Raw genomic sequence first — 24,022 nt, 5'->3', positions numbered from 1 at the left:
GGAATTGTTATGCAAAGGGTTGCTTGTCTCACATGGTATAAATGTAAAATAATGAGGCTTAAGTGAGGAAACCAGGCAAAGAAAGCATCAAATGAGAAAGTATCTCTTGACCTCCCAAAACCACAGAGAAAAACTTAATTTGCACATGCCTGAACACACCATAGAAAGGGCTCAAAGCTAGAAACCAGGGACTGGAAACACTACAACTCTACAAATATAAAGGAAATATGGAAAAAAAAAGGTAAATAAAAATTCACTGGCAATGTAATGATAGGAGATTACCTGTGGAGGCAATGATCAGTTTAAGAGGAGATGAGACGGCCGGGCGCGGTGGCTCAAGCCTGTAATCCCAGCACTTTGGGAGGCCGAGACGGGCGGATCACGAGGTCAGGATATCGAGACCATCCTGGCTAACACGGTGAAACCCCGTCTCTACTAAAAATACAAAAAAAACTAGCCGGGCGAGGTGGCGGGCGCCTGTAGTCCCGGCTACTAGGGAGGCTGAGGCAGGAGAATGGCGTAAACCCGGGAGGCAGAGCTTGCAGTGAGCTGAGATCTGGCCACTGCACTCCAGTCCGGGCGATAGAGCGAGACTCCGCCTCAAAAAAAAAAAAAAAAAAAAGAGATGAGCTAGTGAAGCTTGTATCAGGGAGAAGTGCTGTTTAGATCCATTCTGCTAACTCAGATCCAATGACCAAGTTGAGCTGTCAGAAAAAAAAGAAAAAGAAAAAAAAAGGTCCCTTGAGGCCCCATCTGATTTGTCTCTCTGAGGCTGTCAAGAGAAAAATGAAAGACTGAGTTTGAGAAAAGCTCTTCCATTTAGTGAATGAGAGGAAAAGAATAGCCATTGAAGAGCCCAGTGGAAAAAATGAATACAATTTATGTAGTGACGACCTGTTAGCCAAAGGAGAAGAGGGTTTCAAGAAAAGTTGAAAATGGCTGAAACACCAAATGTTGAAGATACTCCAGAAAAATTATGACTAAAGAAAGTATGTTGGATAATTGTTAACTTGGGCCAACAATAACTAAAGCTAGTGCCAAATAAATAATAAAAGTCTTGTATGTGGAAGAAAACAGGGGAATTAAGTAGGTAAAAGATTTTTTGGTTTTATCGTCACAATTTAAACTTTAATTTATTCTTAAATATTCCCTAATTTAATTAATGTTTACATTTTTATAAGGCATGCATTTCAATTTAATGTACACATTACTTCAACGCAAAAGCAAAAACTGAGAATTTTATGATTCAGAGATAAGAAACAGAAATTTAGCTTGTCATTCTTTTTAATCATTATTCAAAACCCAAGTCTAGTAGTCAATTCTTCCCGATCTAATTCATTTTTTATTCCCAGGAACTTTTGTAAGTTCAATTAATCAATCTTGTTCCTGTTTTTATCCCTCTTGGTATCTTGTACCTAATTAGTCCCCCATGTAATATCTTAAAAATAATTACAGACAAGCAGTTTAGAGGAAATCATTATTTTAAATACTGTCACTTTCAATTTTGAAAGTCTGTTACTAGTTATTTACTTACAGCATATGCTTGTAATCAAGACTCTTTAATAGAAGTTGCTATAATTGTGTTTTATTAAAATACACAAGAAAGTTGGATACTTTAACCAGTTTAGTGGCTCAGTTTTGTTTACAGATGATCCCTATTTGATGATATTCCGTAAATGCTCAGATATACCTGAGTTTAAAGGACAAACAGTAAGGGAGAAATTTATCAAAAATCTATACTAGGAAAATTCTATATAACTCAGATTATTAAACAATTAAATTGTTCCCATTTAAAATTACCTTAATAGAACAGCAGAGAAAAAGTAGATACACAAAAATTTTATGTAAGAAATTACTTAAGATCCATGATTTTGGTATCAGGCCTGAATTGCATACCCAGTTATGATCTTTACAAACTTCTCTAACCTTTGTAATCTTCAACTTTCTCTTAGGGTAAATATGTCTATACCTCATAAGGGTATTTGAGAATTTAAAGGGCAACCATACCTGAAAAGTACTTAACTTACTGTAACATAAGAAATACTCTATAGAAAAGTAGTTTTTTATTACTACTACTAGATGTGATATGTTCGAACCACACAAAATTATAGTAAGAACATACTAAATATGCTTCATTTACTCCTTTAGTAAGTGTACAGAGAGATATCTCATGTTTGCCTCTGAATTCTCTGCATTAGCAGTGATTGTAGGTTGTGACGTTAGAAAAGCAGCCAGGCATCTTTTGAGGATTTTAGATTTGAATATCCCTATCTTGATTGACAACCAGATAATATACATACAAAAACGCAGACAACTTGTTTTTCAAGAAAAGATTAAAATAATGTAATAATCCATGATGATAAAAAAGAAGATATACTAAAATTTAATACTCAAATTTTGCAACACAAAATGAAAAATCTACATTTCATAATGTCTTTCAGGAAGAAAGAATCCAGTATCTTTTCTGTAGGTAGGAAGAGATGGTGTCCATTCTCTGCTATGGACTGAATTGGTCATTCCAAACTATTTTTGGCATGGTTAGTAAGTTGGAAGCAGCAGAAACCACTTCTGACTGACTTATACTAAGGGAATCATATCAGAGGAATACTTGGTGGCTTGTACAAGCAAGAGAGAAATTGAATAGGGTCTAAGGAAAAACAAAAACATGGAGAGGCTTCAGCCATCTTAGAAACTCAAGTAGCAATTCCTTTTTGGGCAGTGCCCTTGAGAGAGCTGGGGTCAATGACCTTCAAGCAACTGGCAGTCAGTTCAAGGATCACATATCTGAAAGTGAGAGAATCTGATTGGCCTGGCTTGAGTTACGTATCCTTGACCAGGGGTGAAGTGAAGAGTACAATAGTTGGCGTTTCTATTAAGGGCTCATGGAATGTAGAGGTGATAGTAACCCAAGGAGGGGAAATGGACTTCTGTGGCCAGAATAAAGGAGGAAGTGATACTGTTTAGGCAAATTAAAAAAAAAAAAAAAGTCCTATTAGGGCTGAAATGTGGTTGAATTAAGTGTTTGGTAAGCAATATGGAGGTCAGTGTAGAGGGGTGGCATATTACTTGAAAGTTACAGTGTTAAATTTTTACTTTATATCATAAGAGAATTTTAATTTCCATTTATACTGTGACTAGTGCTCAAAAATGTAAGTAGCTGATTACCCCAACTTTTGAAGGTTTATCAGTTTATGTTGCTTCAAAAACTATTTTCTCCTCTCAGAAGTTTGGGAGAAGATTAAAGATAATGTTTGGGGTTAATTACACATTGCAAGAACTATGAGCCCCTCTTTTACAAGTATTAATTGAGCACTTTCCAAAAGCTCAATTTAGAATGTTCATTACACTAAGTAGTTGTAGTTAAATTGATCCCACTTATATTGCTTCTAAAATTTCTGCAAAAAGTGAATGATTTAATATGCTGTATATCATATGACTAATGAACACAGTGAAGATATATAGATAAATAATAATTAAATTGTGTCTTGCAAGGCCACTTCTCTCTTTATTCATTGCTTCTTGGTTGAATCTTCACAAGTAAATCAAATATACCTAGGGAAATATCTTCTTACAAAAAGCAAGCAAATTCTTATTTTATTCTAGGAGGAAAAAAAAAAATGCTTTACTAGCATAAGCCAGGGCTTGTTGATGCAGAAAAGAAAAATGAAGATTTGCACATAATATCTCCACATGTTCTTCAGATGAAAGAGATGATATTTTAGAAACGGCATAGAAAGGAACAAATAAAATTCAAGATTTTCATGTACATTATGCTTTATGACTTCTGTTTTCTCTCTACTTCTAGTCTTCCATCATGACATTAACATTAACTATTTTAAATTAGAAAAGTAGTACTTATCATTATATACAATAAAAATAAAATATGAAAAGAAGAAAATTAATCTATCCCATGATTTTGATTTTTTAAAAAAATTTATATATCTTTTTCAATTATGTTGTAATATCCTAATATATTATTATATAGTGTATATACATACACTTGTATGCACTTACACATAATTTATCAATTTTTATTAAAATATGCAAATGTTTTAAAAATAGAATATATACCGTAACACTTTTCACTTTTTATAGACAATTCTAATGTTTTATAGGTGTATGGTGATTACAAACATACACCTGTTTATTATGACATTTAATCATCAAAGTAATCTTATTGCTTGTCTACAGTTTATACATGAGAAAGCAGGCCCTTGTATTCAACTGCCTCGTCCAAGATCAAAAAGTCCTCAACTTTATAGAAATGGAATTTCTCATCTTGTATCCATACTGTTTTTACTTTGCCTCAAGCTGTTATGATGTGAGCGAAAGGGTTATTTTCAAATGAATGTATATAGAAACACTTCCACTGGGAGGCTTTAATTCCAACCAGATTATCTACATATGCCTTAAATTATTTTCCTCATGAAGTTTAGAAGTAGGTTTACTTTCCCTGGCCCCATTCTAGCAATCTGTATTCTCGGCTTCCTGGGTATTTATAAAAACTTAGAAAGTTTTAGAAATTTCCCAGTGAAATATTTATTTTTCTTGTGGTCCTAGGCATAGAAGTATATACCTAAATACCTAAAACCTAAATACAAATAAATTATTTTTTTGCTATAGAAATAAATTGCCCTACTCCCCACTCCCCGTAAATCACAAATTTTAGAATTATTCAAAGATTACTTCAGGTTTTTTAAATGACTCAAATTTAAGGCCATAAAGTGAAATAGTTATATCTATATGTTGTTACAGGTTCAGTCTGCATATTATTTACGCCTTCTCCTAGTTCAGTAATTTTAGACATGTTATTTAATCCCTCCAAGCCTCATCATCTTCACTGATAAAATGTGAGCAATCAATAATCTGTACAATGTTATTATAGGAGTAAATTGAAATAATGCACAGAAAACACTTAGCCCAGAAATGTCTCAATGATTAGTATTACCATTAAAGCATCCTGTCAGTGATGTTGTTTGCACATAAAAAGAGCTTCAGAGCTCCCACATTTGTATTAAAACAGAATTTTGTTTTTCCTAAATTTGTCATTTGGGAACATCCTAACACATTTCTGTTTTGAAATATAGTATATCCTTAGAATTTTACATTGAAAAGAACACAATAATATGTCTCTTGTATGCAAAATGATGCCCCCCTTCTCTTGAGACATCTATGCCCTAATCTCTCAAATTTGGGAAGATGTTAATTTACATAAGATAAGGGACTTCCCAGATGTGATTGGATTAAGGATTTAAAAAGGGCGATTATTCTGTACTATCGGTGGACTCAATGCAATAACAAGCATCCTTATAAGTGAAAGAAGGCAGGACAGTCAGTGTCAGAGTGATGCAGCAGAAGATTCCACTGGCCATTGCCAGATTCGACTGATGGAAGGACACTAAGCTTAAAGAATGCAAGCAGGCAGCTTCTAGAAGCTAGAAAAGAGAAGGAAACAGATACCGCCCTGGAGGCTCCAGAAAGAAATGCAGACCTGCACCTCTTAATTTTAGCCCAGTGAGACCCATTTGGACCTACATACTATACAATATTACATTGGTGTTGTTTTAAACCACTAATTTTACAGTAATCTATTCCAGAAGCAATAGGAAGCTATGGTGATATCCGTGTGTGTGTGTGTGTGTGTGTGTGTGTGTGTGTGTGTGTGTGTGTTTGCATTAAAGGACAGAGGCACTTATTTGAGCAGCATTAAATAATTTAGCACATTGTTTCAAAAGAATTTTTTCCTCTTCCTTCGACAATGCCATAGACATTTATAAATACTTTAAATCATTTGTAGTAACTCTTCAGTTGATATCCAAATATAGAAGGGGCAATGGTATTTGTCTCCCTTTTGAAACAGATGTAGCGTTTTATTCAATAATTCTTTATTCAGTACTACTATTTGATTGCCTGTGTTCTAGAAGCTGAGCAAAAGTGTCTAACGGAAGTTAACTTTGCTGTTATTACAAATTTGTTTTAACTAGGGAGAGAAACCTGGGCATGAATTTTAACCATGTCTGGGAATGAAGTCTGGCTCTTCAGTATAATAGTTGACTAGTTCCTTAATCTCCTTGAGTCTCAGTTTCTTTATCTACAAAGCAGAAATGAAAATACCTATTTCATGGATTTGTTGCAAGGTTTTTAAATAAATCTTGTAAGTAAAATGTCCAATGTAGAGAAACTATTCAAGAAAGAGTAATGCACCTTCCATTCCATGTGGAAAACCATATTTGGTTTGTGTATTAGGCCATTTTTGCATTGCTATAAAGGAATGCCTGAGGCTGGGTAATTTATAAAGAAAAGATACTTTATTTTGGATCATGGTTCTACAGGCTGTACAGGAAGTGGGGTGCTGGCATATGCTCTTGGTGAGGGCCTCAGGAAGCTTCCAATCATGGTGGAAAGTGAAGGGAGAGCCAGTGCATCATATGACCAGAGCAGAAGCAAGAGAGAGGGGGAGGTGCCACACACTTTTCAATATCCAGATCTCTTGAGAACTCAAGAGTGAGAACTCTCTCATCACCAAGGGGATGGTGCTAAGCCATTCGTGAGGGGTCCACCTCCATGATCCAAACACCTCCCACCAGGTCCCACCTCCAATAGTGGGGATTACATTTCAACATGAGATGTAGGGGAGACAAACATCCAAACCGTATCGGTGTATTCATTTCATTTTGATGGATTCTTCCCTTATGTTTTAGACACAGCTCATTTATAGTCTCAAGAAAAAAAAAGAATATAGTGTTAATATCTGTTGTGTGTGTGCTGTGTTTAGGTGCACATATGAAAATTCAAAACTGCCCATGTGACAATAACTACAGTCCATGTGTCTTTTCAAATGCTTAGCAAATTGCATTTCCACAACACAATCTTTTTGCATCTTTGATTGTTCTTCTGTTAGCCTGTTTATTTCTTTTAGTATATTTATTCATCATTGTTTTTATTTAAACAAAGCATTAGTTTTGGGGCATAAATCTACTTTTATTTTTAATTATATGTGAAAGAATTCAGAGGTCATTTAATGGTCTATTCAGATATAATAATTTTGTCTTTCTCAGCTGTGATCCTGCAATTCAGTGTGCAATAATTCCTATTGGCTTGTAACATCAATAGAATAGTGTTAGATCGAATATTATATACAGTCTGATTTTCTTGAACCCTTGGTTTTTGAAATAAATTTTCTATAAATGTGTGGTCTTGTGTAAACAAAAGTATGCATATTTAATAGGACACAGTACTTTTCATATGTTTTCCAATAGTATTTCATTATGATTTCATACAATTATTTTACTTGCATGAAAAATATGTATTTTCCACTACATTATTTAATTTGTACTATATTCCTACATAATATCTCATATAAAAACCATTTTCTTTTAAAATTAAGTGCTAGGAAATTTTATTTCAATTTCATGCTATTGGTATTTTTCTTCCTTCTGATAATAGTAATAATGTTTTATTATTATATTATCTAATATAAAATATTAGAAAACTAATATTTTCTCCCTCCTGCCTGGAGAGCCAGGAATCTCTGAGGCATATATAAAATAGTAAAACTACCATGTATTTAATGCCTTACCTGCATTTGCTCATTTAATCTAGTTATTTATGTAAAATTATTATCAGGTTTTGAATAAGAAACTTTACCTCAGAAAGAGTAAGTAACCTATATAAGGTCACATAGCATACATGTGGTATTATCAGGTTAGACCCAGGCTCTGCCTCCAAAGTTTATGCTTACATTTTTATTGCCTAGATTACAACTACTACAGTTTTGTTGATCATTATGAGTCCTGTAATAGCATAATAGCTGCTTTCTGTAGGGAACTAGCGTTTAATAAATAAAACTGATTTAAATTAGTGTCTTTTTTTATCTCACAGAAACTGACTGAGCTAAAAGTCACAATCACTCGGTTGCAGAGGCTTTTAAATGTATCCATTTGAACTCAGGAATAACAAAAGGTTGGCAGTACCAATGAAAACAAGCAATTTTGCATCCTTAACTCCTGTTTTGGTGATTATAACTTGCAGATAAATTTAGTCATAAAATCTTTCCAGGAGGAAAAAATGTTAAAATGGATTTAAAACCAAAATTTAAGTAATACTTAGAATATTACTGTTTTTTTCCTGATTATTTCCTCATGACTATACAGTTGGCCTTCTGTAACCATGGGTTCTCCATTAATGAATCCAGCCAACCAGAGATGGAAAATATTCAGAAAAGAAATGGATGGTTGTGTCTATAATGAACATACACAGAATTTTTTGTCATTATTCCTTAAACAATATGGTATGCAACTATTTATGGGACATTTACATTGTATTAGGTATTATAAGTTATCTGGAGTTGATTGATATGGGAAGATGTGTGTAGGTTATATGCAAATACTATGGCCATTTTCCATTGGGGACTTGAGTATATATGGATTCTGGTATCAGAAGGGGGTCCTGGGACCAATCCCCCACAGATACTGAGGAATGACAAAGTGTCAGTGCTGTCATTTTCTTCATGTAAAGACTTAGCTAAAATCAAGTATTATATATTATACAAATATGGGCCGGGCACAGTGGCTCACACCTGTAATCCCAGCACTTTGGGAGGCCGAAGTGGCAGATCACAAGGTCAGGAGTTTGAGACCAGCCTGGACAACACAGTGAAACCACGTCTCTACTAAAAATACAAAAAGTAGCCAGGCATGGTGGCGGGCGCCTATAATGCCAGCTTCTCCGGAGGCTGAGGCAGAAGAATTGCTTGAACTCAGGAGGTGGAGGTTACAGTGAGCCAAGATCGTGCCACTGCACTCCAGCCTGGATGACAGAGCGAGACTCTGTGCCCTGCAAAAAAAGGAAATATGAATGTCACATTTGGGAGCCAGTAGTGACGGGCAGTTATTTACTCAATTCAGTTATTAACCTATCAGCCAAACACATACAGAAAATATTTCTTTTAGATACAAGCAATTAACATTATGCAAAGTCTAATTAATTCAATGTCCAAGCTAAATTTGAAAACTATTGAAATGAACCACAAGAGTCAATCTATCTTTCTGCCTAGCCAGTCAAAATAAATAGTGTATAAAAATATAGCTACATATAATCTCCGCAGAGCAAAAACTGAGAAGAACCAGTGAGCTTCTCATCTTAATATACTTAATAATTTATTTTCTAAGTGTTTTGTAAGTCTATTTTATTCCTGTTAATTCTCTCTAGTGGACGCACTATATTTTCTCTCTTTTCTCTCAAATTCTACTTTATATTTTTAGTGAATAACTTAAAAATATACCAATTAAGATCAATTATTCTATTTGTAGTAAAAATATGTATTTCCACCTGTATATTCAAAAATATGTATGTATAGACCCATTAGTAAGAACAGCTTAAGCATTTCTCTCAGATGATCCTTTCGTTTTTAACATTAATTTGCCTATAGAACCATTAATTTGCCTATAGAATACAAACTGGAACAGGGGAACATAGAGAAAATTAATAATGATATAAAAACCAGAATCTTCAAGATGTTTTCAAATAGCCCATCAAATTATAAAATGGTTTCAGAGTCAATATTTTCCTAAAGTTAAACTTTTTAGAGAAATCTGTTGTTTTTAATAGATTGCTTTTAATTGAAACAACATGCAGTTGTTTGTTATTATGATTTTTTCAATATACTTTAAGTTTTAGGGCACATGTGCACAACGTGTAGGTTTGTTACATAGGTATACATGTGCCATATTGGTTTGCTACACCCATTAACTCAACATTTACATTAGGTATTTCTCCTAATGCTGTCCTTCCCCCTTCCCCCCACCCCATGACAGGCCCTGGTGTGTGATGTTCCCTGTCCTGTGTCACATGTTCTCATTGTTCAATTCCCACCTATGAGTGAGAACATGTGGTGTTTGATTTTCTGTCCTTGTGATAGTTTGCTGAGAATGATGGTTTCCAGCTTCATCCATGTCCCTGCAAAGGACATGAACTCATCCTTTTTTATGGCTGCATAGTATTCCATAAAGTATGGTATATATGTGCCACATTTTTTTAATCCAGTCTATCATTGATGGACATTTGAGTCAGTTCCAAGTCTTTGCTATTGTGAATAGTGCCGCAATAAACATACATATGCGTGTGTCTCTATAGTAGCATGATTTATAATCCTTTGGGTATATACCCAGTCATGGGATCGCTGGGTCAAATGGTATTTCTAGCTCTAGATCCTTGAGGAATTGCCACACTGTCTTCCACAATGGTTAAACTGGTTTAAACTCCCCCCAACAGTGTAAAAAAAAATTCCTGTTTCTCCACATCCTCTCTAGCATCTGTTGTCTCCTGACTTTTTAATGATCGCCATTGTAACTGGTGTGAGATGGTATCTCATTGTGGTTTTGATTTGCATTTCTCTGATGACCAGTGATGATGAGCATTTTTTCATGTCTCTGTTGACTGCATAAATGTCTTCTTTTGAAAAATGTCTGTTCATATCAGTTACCTACTTTTTGATGGGGTTGTTTGACTTTGTCTTGTAAATTTGTTTAAGTTCTTTGTAGATTCTGGATATTAGCCCTTTGTCAGATGGGTGGATTGCAAAAAAATTTTCCCATTCTGTAGTTTGCCTTTTCACTCTGATGGTAGTTTCTTTTGCCGTGCAGAAGCTCTTTATTTTAATTAGATCTCATTTGTCTATTGTGGCTTTTGGTGTTTTAGTTATGAAGTCCTTGACCATGCCTGTATCCCGATTGGTACTGCCCAGGTTTCTTCTAGGGTTTTTTATGGTTTTAGTTCTAACATTTAAGTCTTTAATCCATCTTGAATTAATTTTTGTGTAAGGTGTAAGGAAGGGATCCAGTTTCAGCTTTCTACATATGGCTAGCCAGTTTTCCCAGCACCATTTATTAAATAGGGAATCCTTTCCCCATTTCTTGTTTTTCTCAGGTTTGTCAAAGATCAGATGGTTGTAGATGTGTGGTGTTATTTCTGAGGCCTCTGTTTTGTTCCATTAATCTATATCTCTGTTTTGGTACCAGTACCATGCTGTTTTGGTTACTGTAGCCTTGTAGTATAGTTTGAAGTCAGGTAGTGTGATGCCTCCAGCTTTGTTCTTTTTGCTTAGGATTGTCTGGTCTATGAGGGCTCTTTTTTGGTTCCATATGAACTTTAAAGTAGTTTTTTTTTTTTTTTTTTTTCAATTCTGTGAATAAAGTCATTGGTAGCTTGATGGGGATGGCATTGAATCTGTAAATTACCTTGGGCAGTGTGGCCATTTTCACTATATTGATTCTTCCTATCCATGAGCATGGAATGTTCTTCCATTTGTTTCTGTCCTCTTTTATTTCATTGAGCAGGGGTTTGTAGTTCTCCTTGAAGAGGTCCTTCACATCCCTTGAAAGTTGGATTCTTAAGTATTTTATTCCCTTTGTAGCAATTGCTAATGGGAGTTCACTCATGATTTGGCTCTCTGTTTGTCTGTTATTGGTGTATAGGAATGCTTGTGATTTTTGCACATTGATTTTTGTATCCTGAGACTTTGCTGAAGTTCTTTTTTTTTTTTTTTTTTTTTTTTTTTTTTTTTTTTTTTTTTTTTTTTTTGAGATGGAGTCTCGCTCTGTTGCCCAGGCTGGAGTGCAGTGGCACAATCTCGGCTCACTGCAAGCTCCATCTCCCGGGTTCCCGCCATTCTCCTGCCTCAGCCTCCCGAGTAGCTGGGACTACAGGCGCCCGCCACCACCCCCGGCTAGTTTTTTGTATTTTTAGTAGAGACGGGGTTTCACCGTGTTAGCCAGGATGGTCTCGATCTCCTGACCTCGTGATCCGCCCGTCTCGGCCTCCCAAAGTGCTGGGATTACAGGCTTGAGCCACCGCGCCCGGCCTGCTGAAGTTCTTATCAGCTAAAGGAGATTTTGGGCTGAGACGATGGGGTTTTCTAAACATACAATCATGTCATCTGCAAACAGGGACTCTTTGACTTTCTCTTTTCCTAATCAAATACCCTTTATTTCTTTCTCCTGCCTGATTGCACTGGCCAGAACTTCCAACACTATGTTGAATAGGAGTGGTGAGAGAGGACATCCCTGTCTTGTGCCAGTTTTCAAAGGGAATGCTTCCAGTTTGTGCCCATTCAGTAAGATACTGGCTGTGGGTTTGTCAGAAATACCTGTTATTATTTTGAGATATGTTCCATTAATACATAGTTTATTGGGAGTTTTTAGCATGAAGGGCTGTTGAATTTTTTCAAAGGCCTTTTCTGCATCTATTGAGAAAATCATGTGGCTTTTGTCATTGGTTCTGTTTATGTGATTGATTATGTTTATTCATTTGTGTATGTTGAACCAGCCTTGCATCCAATGGATGAAGCTTACTTGATCTTGGTGGATAAGCTTTTTGATGTGCTGCTGGATTCAGTTTACTGGTATTTTATTGAGGATTTTTACATCAATGTTCATCAGGGATATTGGTCTAAAATTCTCTTTTTTTGTTGTGTTTCTGCCAGGCTTTGGTATCAGGTTGATGCTGGCCTCATAAAATGAGTTAGAGAGGATTCCCTTTTTTTCTATTGATTTGAATAGTTTCGGAAGGAAAGTAGCATCTCCTCTTTGTACCTCTAGTAGACTTTGGCTGTGAATCTGTCTGGTCCTGGATATTTTTTTGGTTGGTAGGCTATTAATTATTGCCTCAATTCCAGAGCCTGTTATTGTTCTATTCAGAGATTCAACTTCTTCCTGATTTAGTCTTGGGAGGATGTAAGACTTTATTGGTCTTGCTAGCAGCAGTCTATCAATTTTGTTGATCTTTTCAAAACACCAGCTCCTGGATTCATTGAGTTTTTGAAGGGTTTTTTGTGTCTCTATCTCCTTCAGTTCTGCTCTGATCTTAGTTATTTCTTACCTTCTGCTAACATTTGAATTTGTTTGCTCTTGCTTCTCTAGTTCTTTTAATTATGATGTTAGGGTGTTGATTTTAGATCTTTCCTGTTTTCTCTTGGGGGCATTTAGTCCTATAAATTTCCCTCCACACACTGCTTTAAATGTGTCCCAGAGATTCTGGTAGGTTGTGTTTTTGTTCTCATTGGTTTCAAAGAACATCTTTATTTCTGCCTTCATTTCATTATTTACCCAGTAGTCATTCAGGAGCACGTTTTTTGGTTTCCAAGTAGTTGTGTGGTTTTGAGTGAGTTTCTTAATCCTAAATTCTAATTTGATTGCACTGTGGTCTGAGAGACAGTTTGTTGTGATTTCTATTCTTTTACATTTGCTGAGGAGTGCTTTACTTACAACTATGTGGTCCGTTTTAGAATAAGAGTATCTTTGTAGTGTTCTCTGTATTTCCTGAATTTGAATGTTGGCCTGCCTTGCTAGGTTGGGAAAGTTCTCCTGGATCATATCCTGAAGAGTGTTTTCCAACTTGGTTCCATTCTCTCCACCACTTTCAGGTACACCAATCAAATGTAGATTTGGTCTTTTCACATAGTCCCATATTTCTTGGAGGATTTGTTCATCTCTTTTTACTCTTTTTTTCTCTAAACTTCTCTTCTAGCTTTATTTCATTAACTTGATCTTCAATCACTGATACCCTTTCTTCCACTTGATCAAATTGGCTATTTAAGCTTGTGCATGTGTCGCGTAGTTTCCTGCCATGGTTTTCAGCTCCATCAGATCATTTTAGGTCTTCTCTACACTGTTTCTTCTAGTTAACCACTCGTTTAAATTTTTTTTAAGGTTTTTAGCTTCCTTGTGATGGATTCGAACATCCTCCTTTAGCTCAGATAAGTTTGTTATTACCGACCATCTGAAGCCTACTTCTGTCAACTCATCAAAGTCATTCTCTATCCAGCTTTGTTCCGTTGCTGGCGAGGAGCTGTGATCCTTTGGAGGAGAAGAGGTGCTCTGGTTTTTAGAATTTTCAGCTTTTCTGCTCTGGTTTCTCCCCATCTTTGTGGTTTTATCTGCCTTTGGTTTTTGATGTTGGTGACCTACAGATGGGGTTTTGATGTGGATGTCCTTATTGTTGATGTTGATGCTATTCCTTTCTGTTTGTTAGTTTTCCTTCTAACAGTCAGGTCCCTCAGCTGTAGGTCTGTTGAAGTTTGCTGGAGGTCCACTCCAAACTGTTTGCCTGGATATTACCAGCGGAGGCTGCAGAACAGCAAATATTGCAGAACAGTAAATATTGCTGCCTGATCCTTCTTCTGGATGCTTTGTGCCAGAAGGCCACCCACCTGTATGAGGTGTCAGTCAGCTCCTACTGGGAGGTGTCCCCTAGTTAGGCTACACAGGGGTAGGGACCCACTTGAGGAGGCAGTCTGTCTGTTCTCAGAGCTCAAACATCATGCTGGGAGAACCACTGCTCTCTTCAGAGCTGTCAGACCAGGACATTTAAGCAGAAGTTTCTGATGCCTTTTGTTCAGCTATGCCCTGCCCCCAGAAGTGGAGTCTACAGAAGCAGCAGGCCTTTTTGAGCTGTAGTGGGCTCCTCCCAGTTTGGGCTTCCCCAGCCACGTTGTTCACCTACTCAAGCCTCAGCAATGGCAAACACCCCTCCCCTGGCAGGCTGCTGCCTCGCATATCGATCTCAGACTGCTGTGCTAGCAGTGAGCAAGGCTCTGTGGGCATGGGACCCACCAAGCAGGCGCAGGTATAATCTCCTGGTGTGCCATTTGCTAAGACTGGAAAAGCGCAGCATTTGAGCAGCAGTGTCCCTATTTACTGGGTACAATCTGCCATGGCTTCCCTTGGCTAGGAAAGGGAAATCCCCTGACCCCTTGTGCTTCCCAGGTGAGGCAATGTCCTACCCTGCTCCGGCTCACCCTCTGTGGGCTGCACCCTCTGTCCAACCAGTCCCATTGAGACGAATTAGGTACCTCAGTTAGAAGCTCAGAAATCACCTGTCTTCTGCACCAGTCACGCTGGGAGCTGCAGACTGGAGCTGTTCCTATTCAGCCATCTTGGAACAGGGATGTCTGTTATTATGATTTTTAAATGCTAAAAAATCTGTTACCTCATTTAATTTACAGGAATAAAATAGAGCAATTTATTTTATTTAAGAGGACACTTGGGAGTAGTGAAGTGGTAGCAATTACAATTTAATTTAACATTTATTGAACCCCTACTGTATTAATCTGTTTTCACACTGCTATAAAGAAGTACCCGAGACTGGGTAATTTATAAAGAAAAGATATTTAATTGACTCACAGTTCTGCATGGCTGGGGAGGCCTCAGAAAACTTACAATCATGGTGGAAGGGGAAAGAGAAGCAAGTACCTTCTTCACAAGGCAGCAGGAAAGACAGAGTGAAGGGGGAAGCACCCCTTATAAAACCATCAGATTTCGTGCAAACTCACTACATGAGAACACACTGGGGAAATCTGCCCCCATGATCTGATCACTTCCCACCAAGGTTCTTCCCTTGATATGTGAGGATTATAGTTCAAGATGAGATTTGGGTGGGGACACAGAGCCAAACCATGTCACCTACTATGTGGAAGTCACAATGCTTCCAGAATTAATTTACCCGTAAAGCATAAACAAAAATTGTCTTAAAAGAAAAACAGCATAAAAAATTGTGTGTTTTTAGAGTCAGGAACTGACTTCAATCTCTTGATACCAACAAATTAACAAATATAAATCTGATATTCCAGGCATTTAAAAAATTCTCTTCAATAGGACTGTTTGAAGACTCTATAAATTGTTTACCATGATAACAATTTAAAAAATCATTTAATGTGTCAGGCAAGAAGGATTTATAACAATAAGAAAAACACAGTCCTTTCCTTTAAGGTGTTGAGGAAAATATAGTCTAGTGTATGTTTTCTAATCAGACTAAACTCCTACATTCCCAAGTACAGGAATAAATATTTCTATAATGTATATTTGCCAGCAATGACTAAAGAAATGACTTGGAGTTAAGAATATTTTAAATGGAGAGAATGTCAGGAACAGAGGCCAGAAGGCAGTGGCAGGAGTAGAAGTAAACAGGCTTGAGCCCTTGACTTTATAGGACACAGTCAAAAAGAGTATAACCAATGTGTGATCAAATAATTACAGCATATATTGATAAGTTCCACATTAAAGTCATGTACATGCATATGGATTGAGGAGGGTGTTACTATAGCTTTTTGGAAACTTTCCATTTTATCTTAACTCATCTAATTCCTCTTTCTCTTTTTACTTAACTTGGGGTTTCTCAGCCTCATCACTAATGATATTTTGGGACAAATATTTTGTTTGTTTGGGATGAGGACCCATTCTGTTCATCACAGAACATTTCTCAGCATCCCTGACCTCTACTCATTTAATTCCAGTAGCACTACCTTCCCCTATCCACACAATCATGACTATCAAAAATGGCTCTGGAGAAGCCAAATTGATCACAGTTGAGAACACTTTTAACTCATTGGCTTTCTATTCAGTAAGGCTTTCTTTGAAAATCCAGTGCAGTGTAGGCACTAGATTAGTCATGTGGATAAATGAAATGGATTCATCTTGAGGATAATAGGGCCTTCCTAAAAAGAAAAAACTAACATCACAGTATTGATTATTAAAAGTAAGGGAAGGGAAAAAATCAAACTAAATTTGGTCTTAAAAATCATAGAGTCAAGTTGAGGTTAATAGGTATTTAAAATCACTCTTCTGAACTCCTTCTACCATGTTTAAATGTCTAAAATAGAACAGAAGAAATATTCAAGGAGGTATCTGTACTAAGTCTTACATTTTTCCCTGAGCTTGACTACATAAAAGTATTATTTTCTCTTTCTTTAAAACATCGCAAGAAGGTATCTCACATTTTCTTACCTCAGGAGTCATTTTTAAAACTTTTGGCTTACTAAAGCCAAATGTTCTGGCCAAAGAAAAGATTGTCCCATAGAAAATTGGAGAAAAAAATTAATAACGGAAGAAAAATAAGGCAGGGTGCCCCAAAGCACACAGAAAAATTATAATGTCTCTTAACCAAAACACTTTCCAAATAACTCTTTAGCCTAGTTTGTAATTTCTTTCACTGTTTTTGGTTCTCTTTCCAATACTTGCATTGTTTAGATGAGTCAGAAGGGAGACTGGAGGAGAATACTAGGATATTAGGCACGCATGTTGGTCCCCTAACATTTTTCAATCTGTTTTATCATGGTGCTTTCCTTTTCCTTTCTAGCATCTTTCTTTGGTTATATGTTTGATGTCTACGTTAAATAAAGGATACGACATGGAAAAAAAGTTTTTGTAAATACTCAAGGAGATAAAAAACAGGCTATCTTAAAATAATTTAAATCAGAGTTGCTTCCAAGTTTCTACCTTGAAATAATCAATATCCAAATCTGGTGGAAGAACATGGTACAGTCCTTAGTGGGGAAGCATGTGAGCCGAGGAAATCGATGATGTCATGTACATTGTGTATACATGAATAAAAAAATCTAAAAGAAAGCTGTTCTAGTGATTTAACTATAGGTGTACATTTATTTGCTTTTACTTTTTTTACTGGCCAACATTTATTTTACATTCTTTAAGTGGAAACACTACAATTTCTTGTAATTATCCCAATGATTTCTCAAGTGGATGATCTGGTGACTTCTCCTCCCCGAGACAAGGATCAAGCACATGACCCAAATTAGAACAGTCAGGTAATGTGTCCCCAGGGTATGATTCTTAAGCCTAGTGGGTTGTTTTTTTGTTTGTTTAAAAAAAAAAAAAAAAAAAAAAAAGAGGAAGAAGTAGGGTAAAAGAACATAGAAGAACAGAGTTTGCTGTTATTTCATCTGCAGTTACCTGCAAGAAAATCAAACATCTGCTGCTTTAAAGACTCTGCAACTTCCTGATTATTTTGTGGTACTGAAAGCCTTCTTTGGACTTCACTTTGATTTAGTGAGCTCCCTCATATCCTTCCAAGAGTTAACTTTTTGTTTCAGTTAATCATAATCTCATGATTATAATCAAAGAAAACTAACAAATTAATTGAATATCAACTTTTTTGTTCAGCAAAAATTAAGAAATTCTGTTAGAATAATATCTGAGGGGAAAAACTATCTACAAACTGAAGCATTATAGTACTAATAGATGTAGGAGATACAATGTCCATCTTTAAGAATATTAAAATCTAATAAGAATAAAATCATGCTTATAACTAAATGCAATGTAAACTAAGCTCTGGAAAGGTTATTTATAGAAAGAAACATTTTTAATACACTATAGCATTTCAAAGGAGGATACCTAACAACTGCCTAAATTATCAAGGAGAAGGAAAAAAAAGAAGACTAGTCTATTTTACATTATGGAAAACAAAAATTAACAATTTTATTCTAAGCCACAAACTTAATTAAAACACCTTTTTCACAATTGTATATTTATTTTTGGTTGACTATTACAAACTATCCTACTATAATTAGATATATAGCAAACATAATAAATTTCAAAATTCATGATACAGTATTGTTATAAATCACATTATAGCTGTTTCTCTTTTGTGAAAAGAACTAAATGATCATGGCTTTTTAAAATAAATAAATAAATGTATAAATTCTTTAAGTCTAAACAATGTTTTTGAGTTTTTGTTTGTGTGCTGGTTGTGAAGTATTCTGGAATTTAGTATTGTATAGTCATTAATTTTCATATAAATAAATATCATTTAATTAAAATATTATAATTAAGTATAATCATCTCTCCCCATTATGTTCAGGTTATATAATAATATTTTGGGTTATCCATAGACCCTTTTCCCACAAACCACTTAATAACTGATACAGGCCACTGAATCAAAGGAGCTTTCATAGGAACAATTTGGTATTTGAATCTTAAACTTATATGCACAAAGTATACATGTAAGTATGTATATGAATATACACATGATATTTTTAAGAATTGTTGGCCAGGCATGGTGGCTCATGTCTGTATTCCCAGAACTTTGAGAGACTGAGGTGGGCGAATTACCTGAGGTCAGGAGTTCGAGACCAGCCTCACCAACATGCACAAATCCCATCTCTACTGAAAAAAACACAAAAAATTAGCTGGCCACGGTGGCACATGCCTGTAGTCACAGCTGCTCAGGAGGCTGCAGGAGAATCGCTTGAACCCAAGAGGCAGAGGTTGTGGTGAGCCAAGATTGTGCCATTGCATTCTAGCCTGGGCAACAAGAGTCAAACTCCATCTCAAAAAAAAAAAAAAAAAAAGAATTGTTAGTACTTATTAATCAGACATATGAACACACCTAAATAAATACCTGACTTACAAAAGAAAGCCCCTTAGCTTTCAGTAAACCAGAGCCAAATAAAGTTATTCTTCTATAGACTATACCACCAAGTTACTTCCCTAGTCATAGACTTTTTAAGGCTATGGTGAAAAATTCACTACGTATTAAAATGTATTTATCAATTAAAAAATGGATTAGTGTAGTATTGTTTGGAAAAAAAATGAGTAATCTAATAACCCAAAATCATGAGTTTAAGTCTTAAAGTTCTACCTGTAATAGAGTCCATGTATTTTATAATACCCTTCTTTATTCTTCAAGACTTTGTAAAGTTTGTAGGTTTGCGTGCATATATGCATATGTGTGTGTGTGTGTGTATGTGTGTGTGTGTGTGTCTGTGAGGGTTTTGGGATTGTGTATGTACACACACAATTACAGCCACAAAATTGCTTGCTCGTAATATCTATCAATGATAATAAAATTGAGAGAAGAGTAAAATAAAACCAAATAACCATGTTAGATTATTAAGAGCCTTATATTTTATGCTAAATGGTTTGATATAAATTGTTTATGTTTTGAAGATTATATATTTTATATTTTATCTCACATAGTAGTAACCAGAGTAGCTAACACTGGCAGTCCCTCAAAAGTTACAATGAATGTTTACAAAGAAACAATTAAATGATAGAACGTACATATGAATGGTGGTTGGTTTAACATTTGCTTCAGTGTATCCTATTTGTATTTTGTAATGTCTCTGTTAAATGTACATACGAGACCGGGTGCAGTGGCTCACACCTGTAATCCCAGCACTTTGGGAGGCCAAGGTGGGCGGATCACAAGATCAGGAGATGGAAACCATCCTGGCTAATGCGGTGAAACCCCGTCCCTACTAAAAACACAAAAAAAATAGCTGAGTGTGGTGGTGAGCCCCTGTAGTCCCAGCTACTCAGGAGACAGAGGCAGGAGAATGGTGTGAACCCAGGAGGTGGAGCTTGCAGTGAGCCGAAATTGTGCCACTGCACTCCAGCCTGGGCATTGGAGCCAGACTCCATCTCAAAAAAAAAAAAAAAAAAAAAAAAATGTACATATGAATGGTGGTTGTTGGGTTAACATTTGATTTCATGTATCCCATTTGTATATTTTGTAATATCTTTGTTATATCAGAATGCAGGACACAATAGAAAGACATGACAGGGGAGCAGATGATGTTTAATCACTCAGGTGAGACAACAACAGACTTAAGTATATGGGCAGCTGTGGAGCTGAGAGAAAAATGACTATATATATATATATATAATACACAATATATATTTATTATGCATTAATTTACCTGCTTATGAGGCTGACATGTAGGATTTGGTTACCATCCAGATATGAAGTTAGGGCTGGGAGGTAAGGGAAGAGATCATGACAAAGTTCTTGTTCTTTGCAAATTGTATAACATTTTAAATGACTCATCCCATTTAAAGAAGAAAATATACATCATCAGTATTTTTCTGAGACTTCTGTCATTCTAAGAGTTCTGAAAAGAAATAGCACATGTGAATTGTATATATTTCTGAATGAAAGAGGAAATAAGTGATTGGAAAGGTGATATATTCTAAAATTCCTCTTTTATTTTTAAATTTAGAGCTGTTAGCATTTTTTATTCTAGAGATAAAATTGGTCTGCTACTAAACTAAAAATGATTTCATTTTGGATGAATTCTGATTGGCTGACTAGGGTACAAGTCAGAGCCCTGGCACTGCAGGATAGAGAAGCATAATCTGCTATTAGCCCTACTTCCCTGCTGGTTCTCTTCTCTGTTGAGCTAGCATGGTTTTCCTCTTGATTCTACCTCTTCCAGGTCACAGATGACAAATAGAGAAAAACTGAATGAGTATCAGCAGGACAGGAGCAAAATCATAGGGTTAACTCCTTGTTCTCTCTGACCTTTCCCAGGGCAACCAAAAAAGCAAACAAACAAACAAAAAAACAGACGATTTCTAAGTTCTTACTAATACAAGCTGTTCATTCATTAGTTTATTCAACAAATACAAATGTATACCCATGATGTACCCTGCAAGTACACTGGGGTTAATTAGTTAAAATTGTACGGGAGACATTAAACACAGGTAAAACACCAAAATAAGGACATCCTTGATAAATAGCATGTACATTAATTGCCATATATTTGATCATAACTGAAATGCATCGGAAAAGTTGACTTAGGTAATACATTAGCAATACTTATCTGACTTTATATTTTTTATGAAATGAATAGCCACTTATTTCCCATTTTATTTGGTTTATAAGTTATTTTTATACATTACATTGTTTTGTAAAAGGTCATTTTTGGACTAGTGACAAGTACCACATTTCTCATTAAAGGTGTAATGATTTGAGGGAGATTCTAACATTTGATGATGACATGTATCATTTATGGTACATTTACTGTTATGTAAATGGCAAAATGCAGCATTTATGAGTCATAATCTTATCTTCAGCTACATTGTTTTCAGTGAATGTTAGCCTCTAACATTGACAGTTTCCAAGGCATGATAACACTTGTTTTCCATTTGTGGAAATAAACACCTCACCCAAATACTGTTACTTTTAGTCTTAAAATAAAAATGTCATAGTACAATTTTAAGCTAAAGAAATGCCATTGCTGATTTTATACTTAAGAATAAATAAATATATATTCATATAATAGTTTATGGCAGTTTCTATTATTTCATAACGGGTTTACATATTTGTGTCCCATTGGTATAACTGGTATTGTGTGTGAAGTGTTTGTGAACAAAAACAGTTGAATTGTTTCATTAAAATTAGCAGGGTGAAATGTTTTAGTGCCAAATTAAATCAAGTAAAATGAATTACCAGGACATTGTAATTAAAAGAAGTAACAGCAACTTAACATTTTTATACCAGAAGCATCATTATCGGGGTCCCCTGAATTTGGGGGTACTAGGCATGCCATCTAGAAATGGCTTTTGATTTATTTTCAGTGTTTCCCAGGAAAAGTGCAGCAAGTATTTACTTCAGTGCTTTTTTTCCCCCATGAATAACCACCAATAAAAAATGTATCATTTCTTGTCCTCCAGGCAATACAGCTAAAGTATACATTGAGATTCAGGATGAAAATAATCATCCCCCAGTGTTTCAGAAAAAATTCTACATCGGAGGTGTATCTGAAGATGCAAGAATGTTTACTTCTGTACTCAAAGTGAAGGTATGAGAAATTATGTTAATATACAGAACTAAAATAAAAGGAAAGCTTGGGTTTTGCAGATAAGCTGTAACCCTATAGTTTGCATTAACTGCATACTTATGCTGTATAAATAAAAGCCTGAAACTTGGAGCTATATTAGTTTAGTTATCTAAACTCAATACAGATTATATCAGGTAAGTACTTAGCAACTTTTTGAGTTTTACTATGAAAATGGTAACAAAATATTTATGATGTTTTACATTGAATAAGATGTTGAAATGTATATATTTTCTTAGTGGTTTGTATTCCTCCAGTAGGATAACTCAAAAGATTCTCAAAATGGAATCTCTAATGACAAATATTAAATTACCACTTCTAGTAGAAGAAATAGTGTAATAAATTAAGTAATGATTTTTTTTCTGAAATAAATGTTTGAACTTTAAATGCTGATTGAGTGAAAGTAAAAAAATAACGCTACCAATTTTAGTACTTTACTAAAAGTTACAAAGATCTTGATGTCTCAGAAAATGTTGGCTTGCTTGGAATTTCAAAAATGCAGTATCTAAGACCAAAGTTGTAAATTTTCAAATTTTTTCTTTATTTTTCATCAAATGTTTATTACTAATGACTATAATTGTTTATAATCAAATGTTTATGACTATTTTGAATCAACTGTGCATTACTAATGTTTTATTATTAAGAAAAAATTTTAAGATTGCATTTTACTGAGGAAAAAGTTTAGATGCTAAACATTTTGGATTCTCAATTGCAGAGTTAATTTTGGACAGCATTTCAATGGTTAACTTGTAAATAGCTGTAAATTGCACATAAAACCTAAACATCTGTAGCAAATCTAGCTTTTGATTGCCTCTAGTTTTGCACATGAGTAATTGCCTTTATTTTCCTATTACCAGGAGCATCATGATTAGAGCTCTTCTTACGTGTAGTTTTATCACCTATCAAACACTCTCAGTAAGAAAAAAATTCAACCTAATTGTGTTGGGCTTGCAAAATAGCTCTTCCACTATGCCAAGTACAGACCCCTGATCTGAATCAGCAGTTTAACTAAAAGTAGTCCACAAATCTGTCACTCATTATATTTAATTTATGTTGTTATCCACAAGTAAGCATCCTTTGTAGCTGATTTTTCTCATTTTGTATTTTAATCTCATTAACTCTTAATTGATTTAGTTCTATCATTTAGTCAAATATGTTTGAGTACCTATAATGTGCTAAACACTGTTCTAGAAGTTGGATATAGAGCAATTGAAAAAGCAAACAATCAAAGTTTCCACCTGAGTAATGCAGGCAAACTAGTTGAAGAAATGAATAGATCAGTAAGTTATGTAGTGATAAATTCTAAGGGGAAAAAAAAGGTTGATAAGGGAAGAATGAGAGTGGTGCTATTTTAGATAATAAAGTCAAGATAGTTCTTTTGGGATAAAACTGAAACAGTTACCTGAATAAAGCAAAAGATCACAACTTGTGGATTCTTAAGTGAGCAGCATTCTGGGATTTCTTTGTAAAGCCCTAAAGGTAGACAGGGAGCTGCAGGCTAGTGTGAATGAAAAAGTCTGATAGGAAATGAGATCAGAAATGTACCTGAGGCTAGAATATGGTATTTGTCCTAGGTGTGTTGGAAAGAAAGCTTTTGAATGATTTAAACAGTTA

The 24,022-nt window shown here is 35.3% G+C and overlaps 1 protein-coding gene across 12 annotated transcripts in view; it reads left to right on the top strand.

Moving 5' to 3' along the window:
- Positions 1-24,022, top strand: part of PCDH15 (protocadherin related 15) — a 1,888,416-nt gene that overhangs the window by 1,774,530 nt on the left and 89,864 nt on the right. For all 12 annotated transcript variants that reach the window (XM_030941315.1, XM_030941316.1, XM_030941314.1 and 9 more), the window contains one exon: positions 22,245-22,372. In XM_030941315.1, the coding sequence (XP_030797175.1) occupies positions 22,245-22,372 (128 nt within the window). The remainder of the gene's footprint in view (positions 1-22,244; positions 22,373-24,022) is intronic.

Source organism: Rhinopithecus roxellana, chromosome 11, assembly GCF_007565055.1.
Source record: "Rhinopithecus roxellana isolate Shanxi Qingling chromosome 11, ASM756505v1, whole genome shotgun sequence".
NCBI classification, from domain to species: Eukaryota; Metazoa; Chordata; class Mammalia; order Primates; family Cercopithecidae; genus Rhinopithecus; species Rhinopithecus roxellana.
Note: the sequence above shows the minus strand (reverse complement) of the source record. Positions and strands in the feature narration are given on the sequence as shown.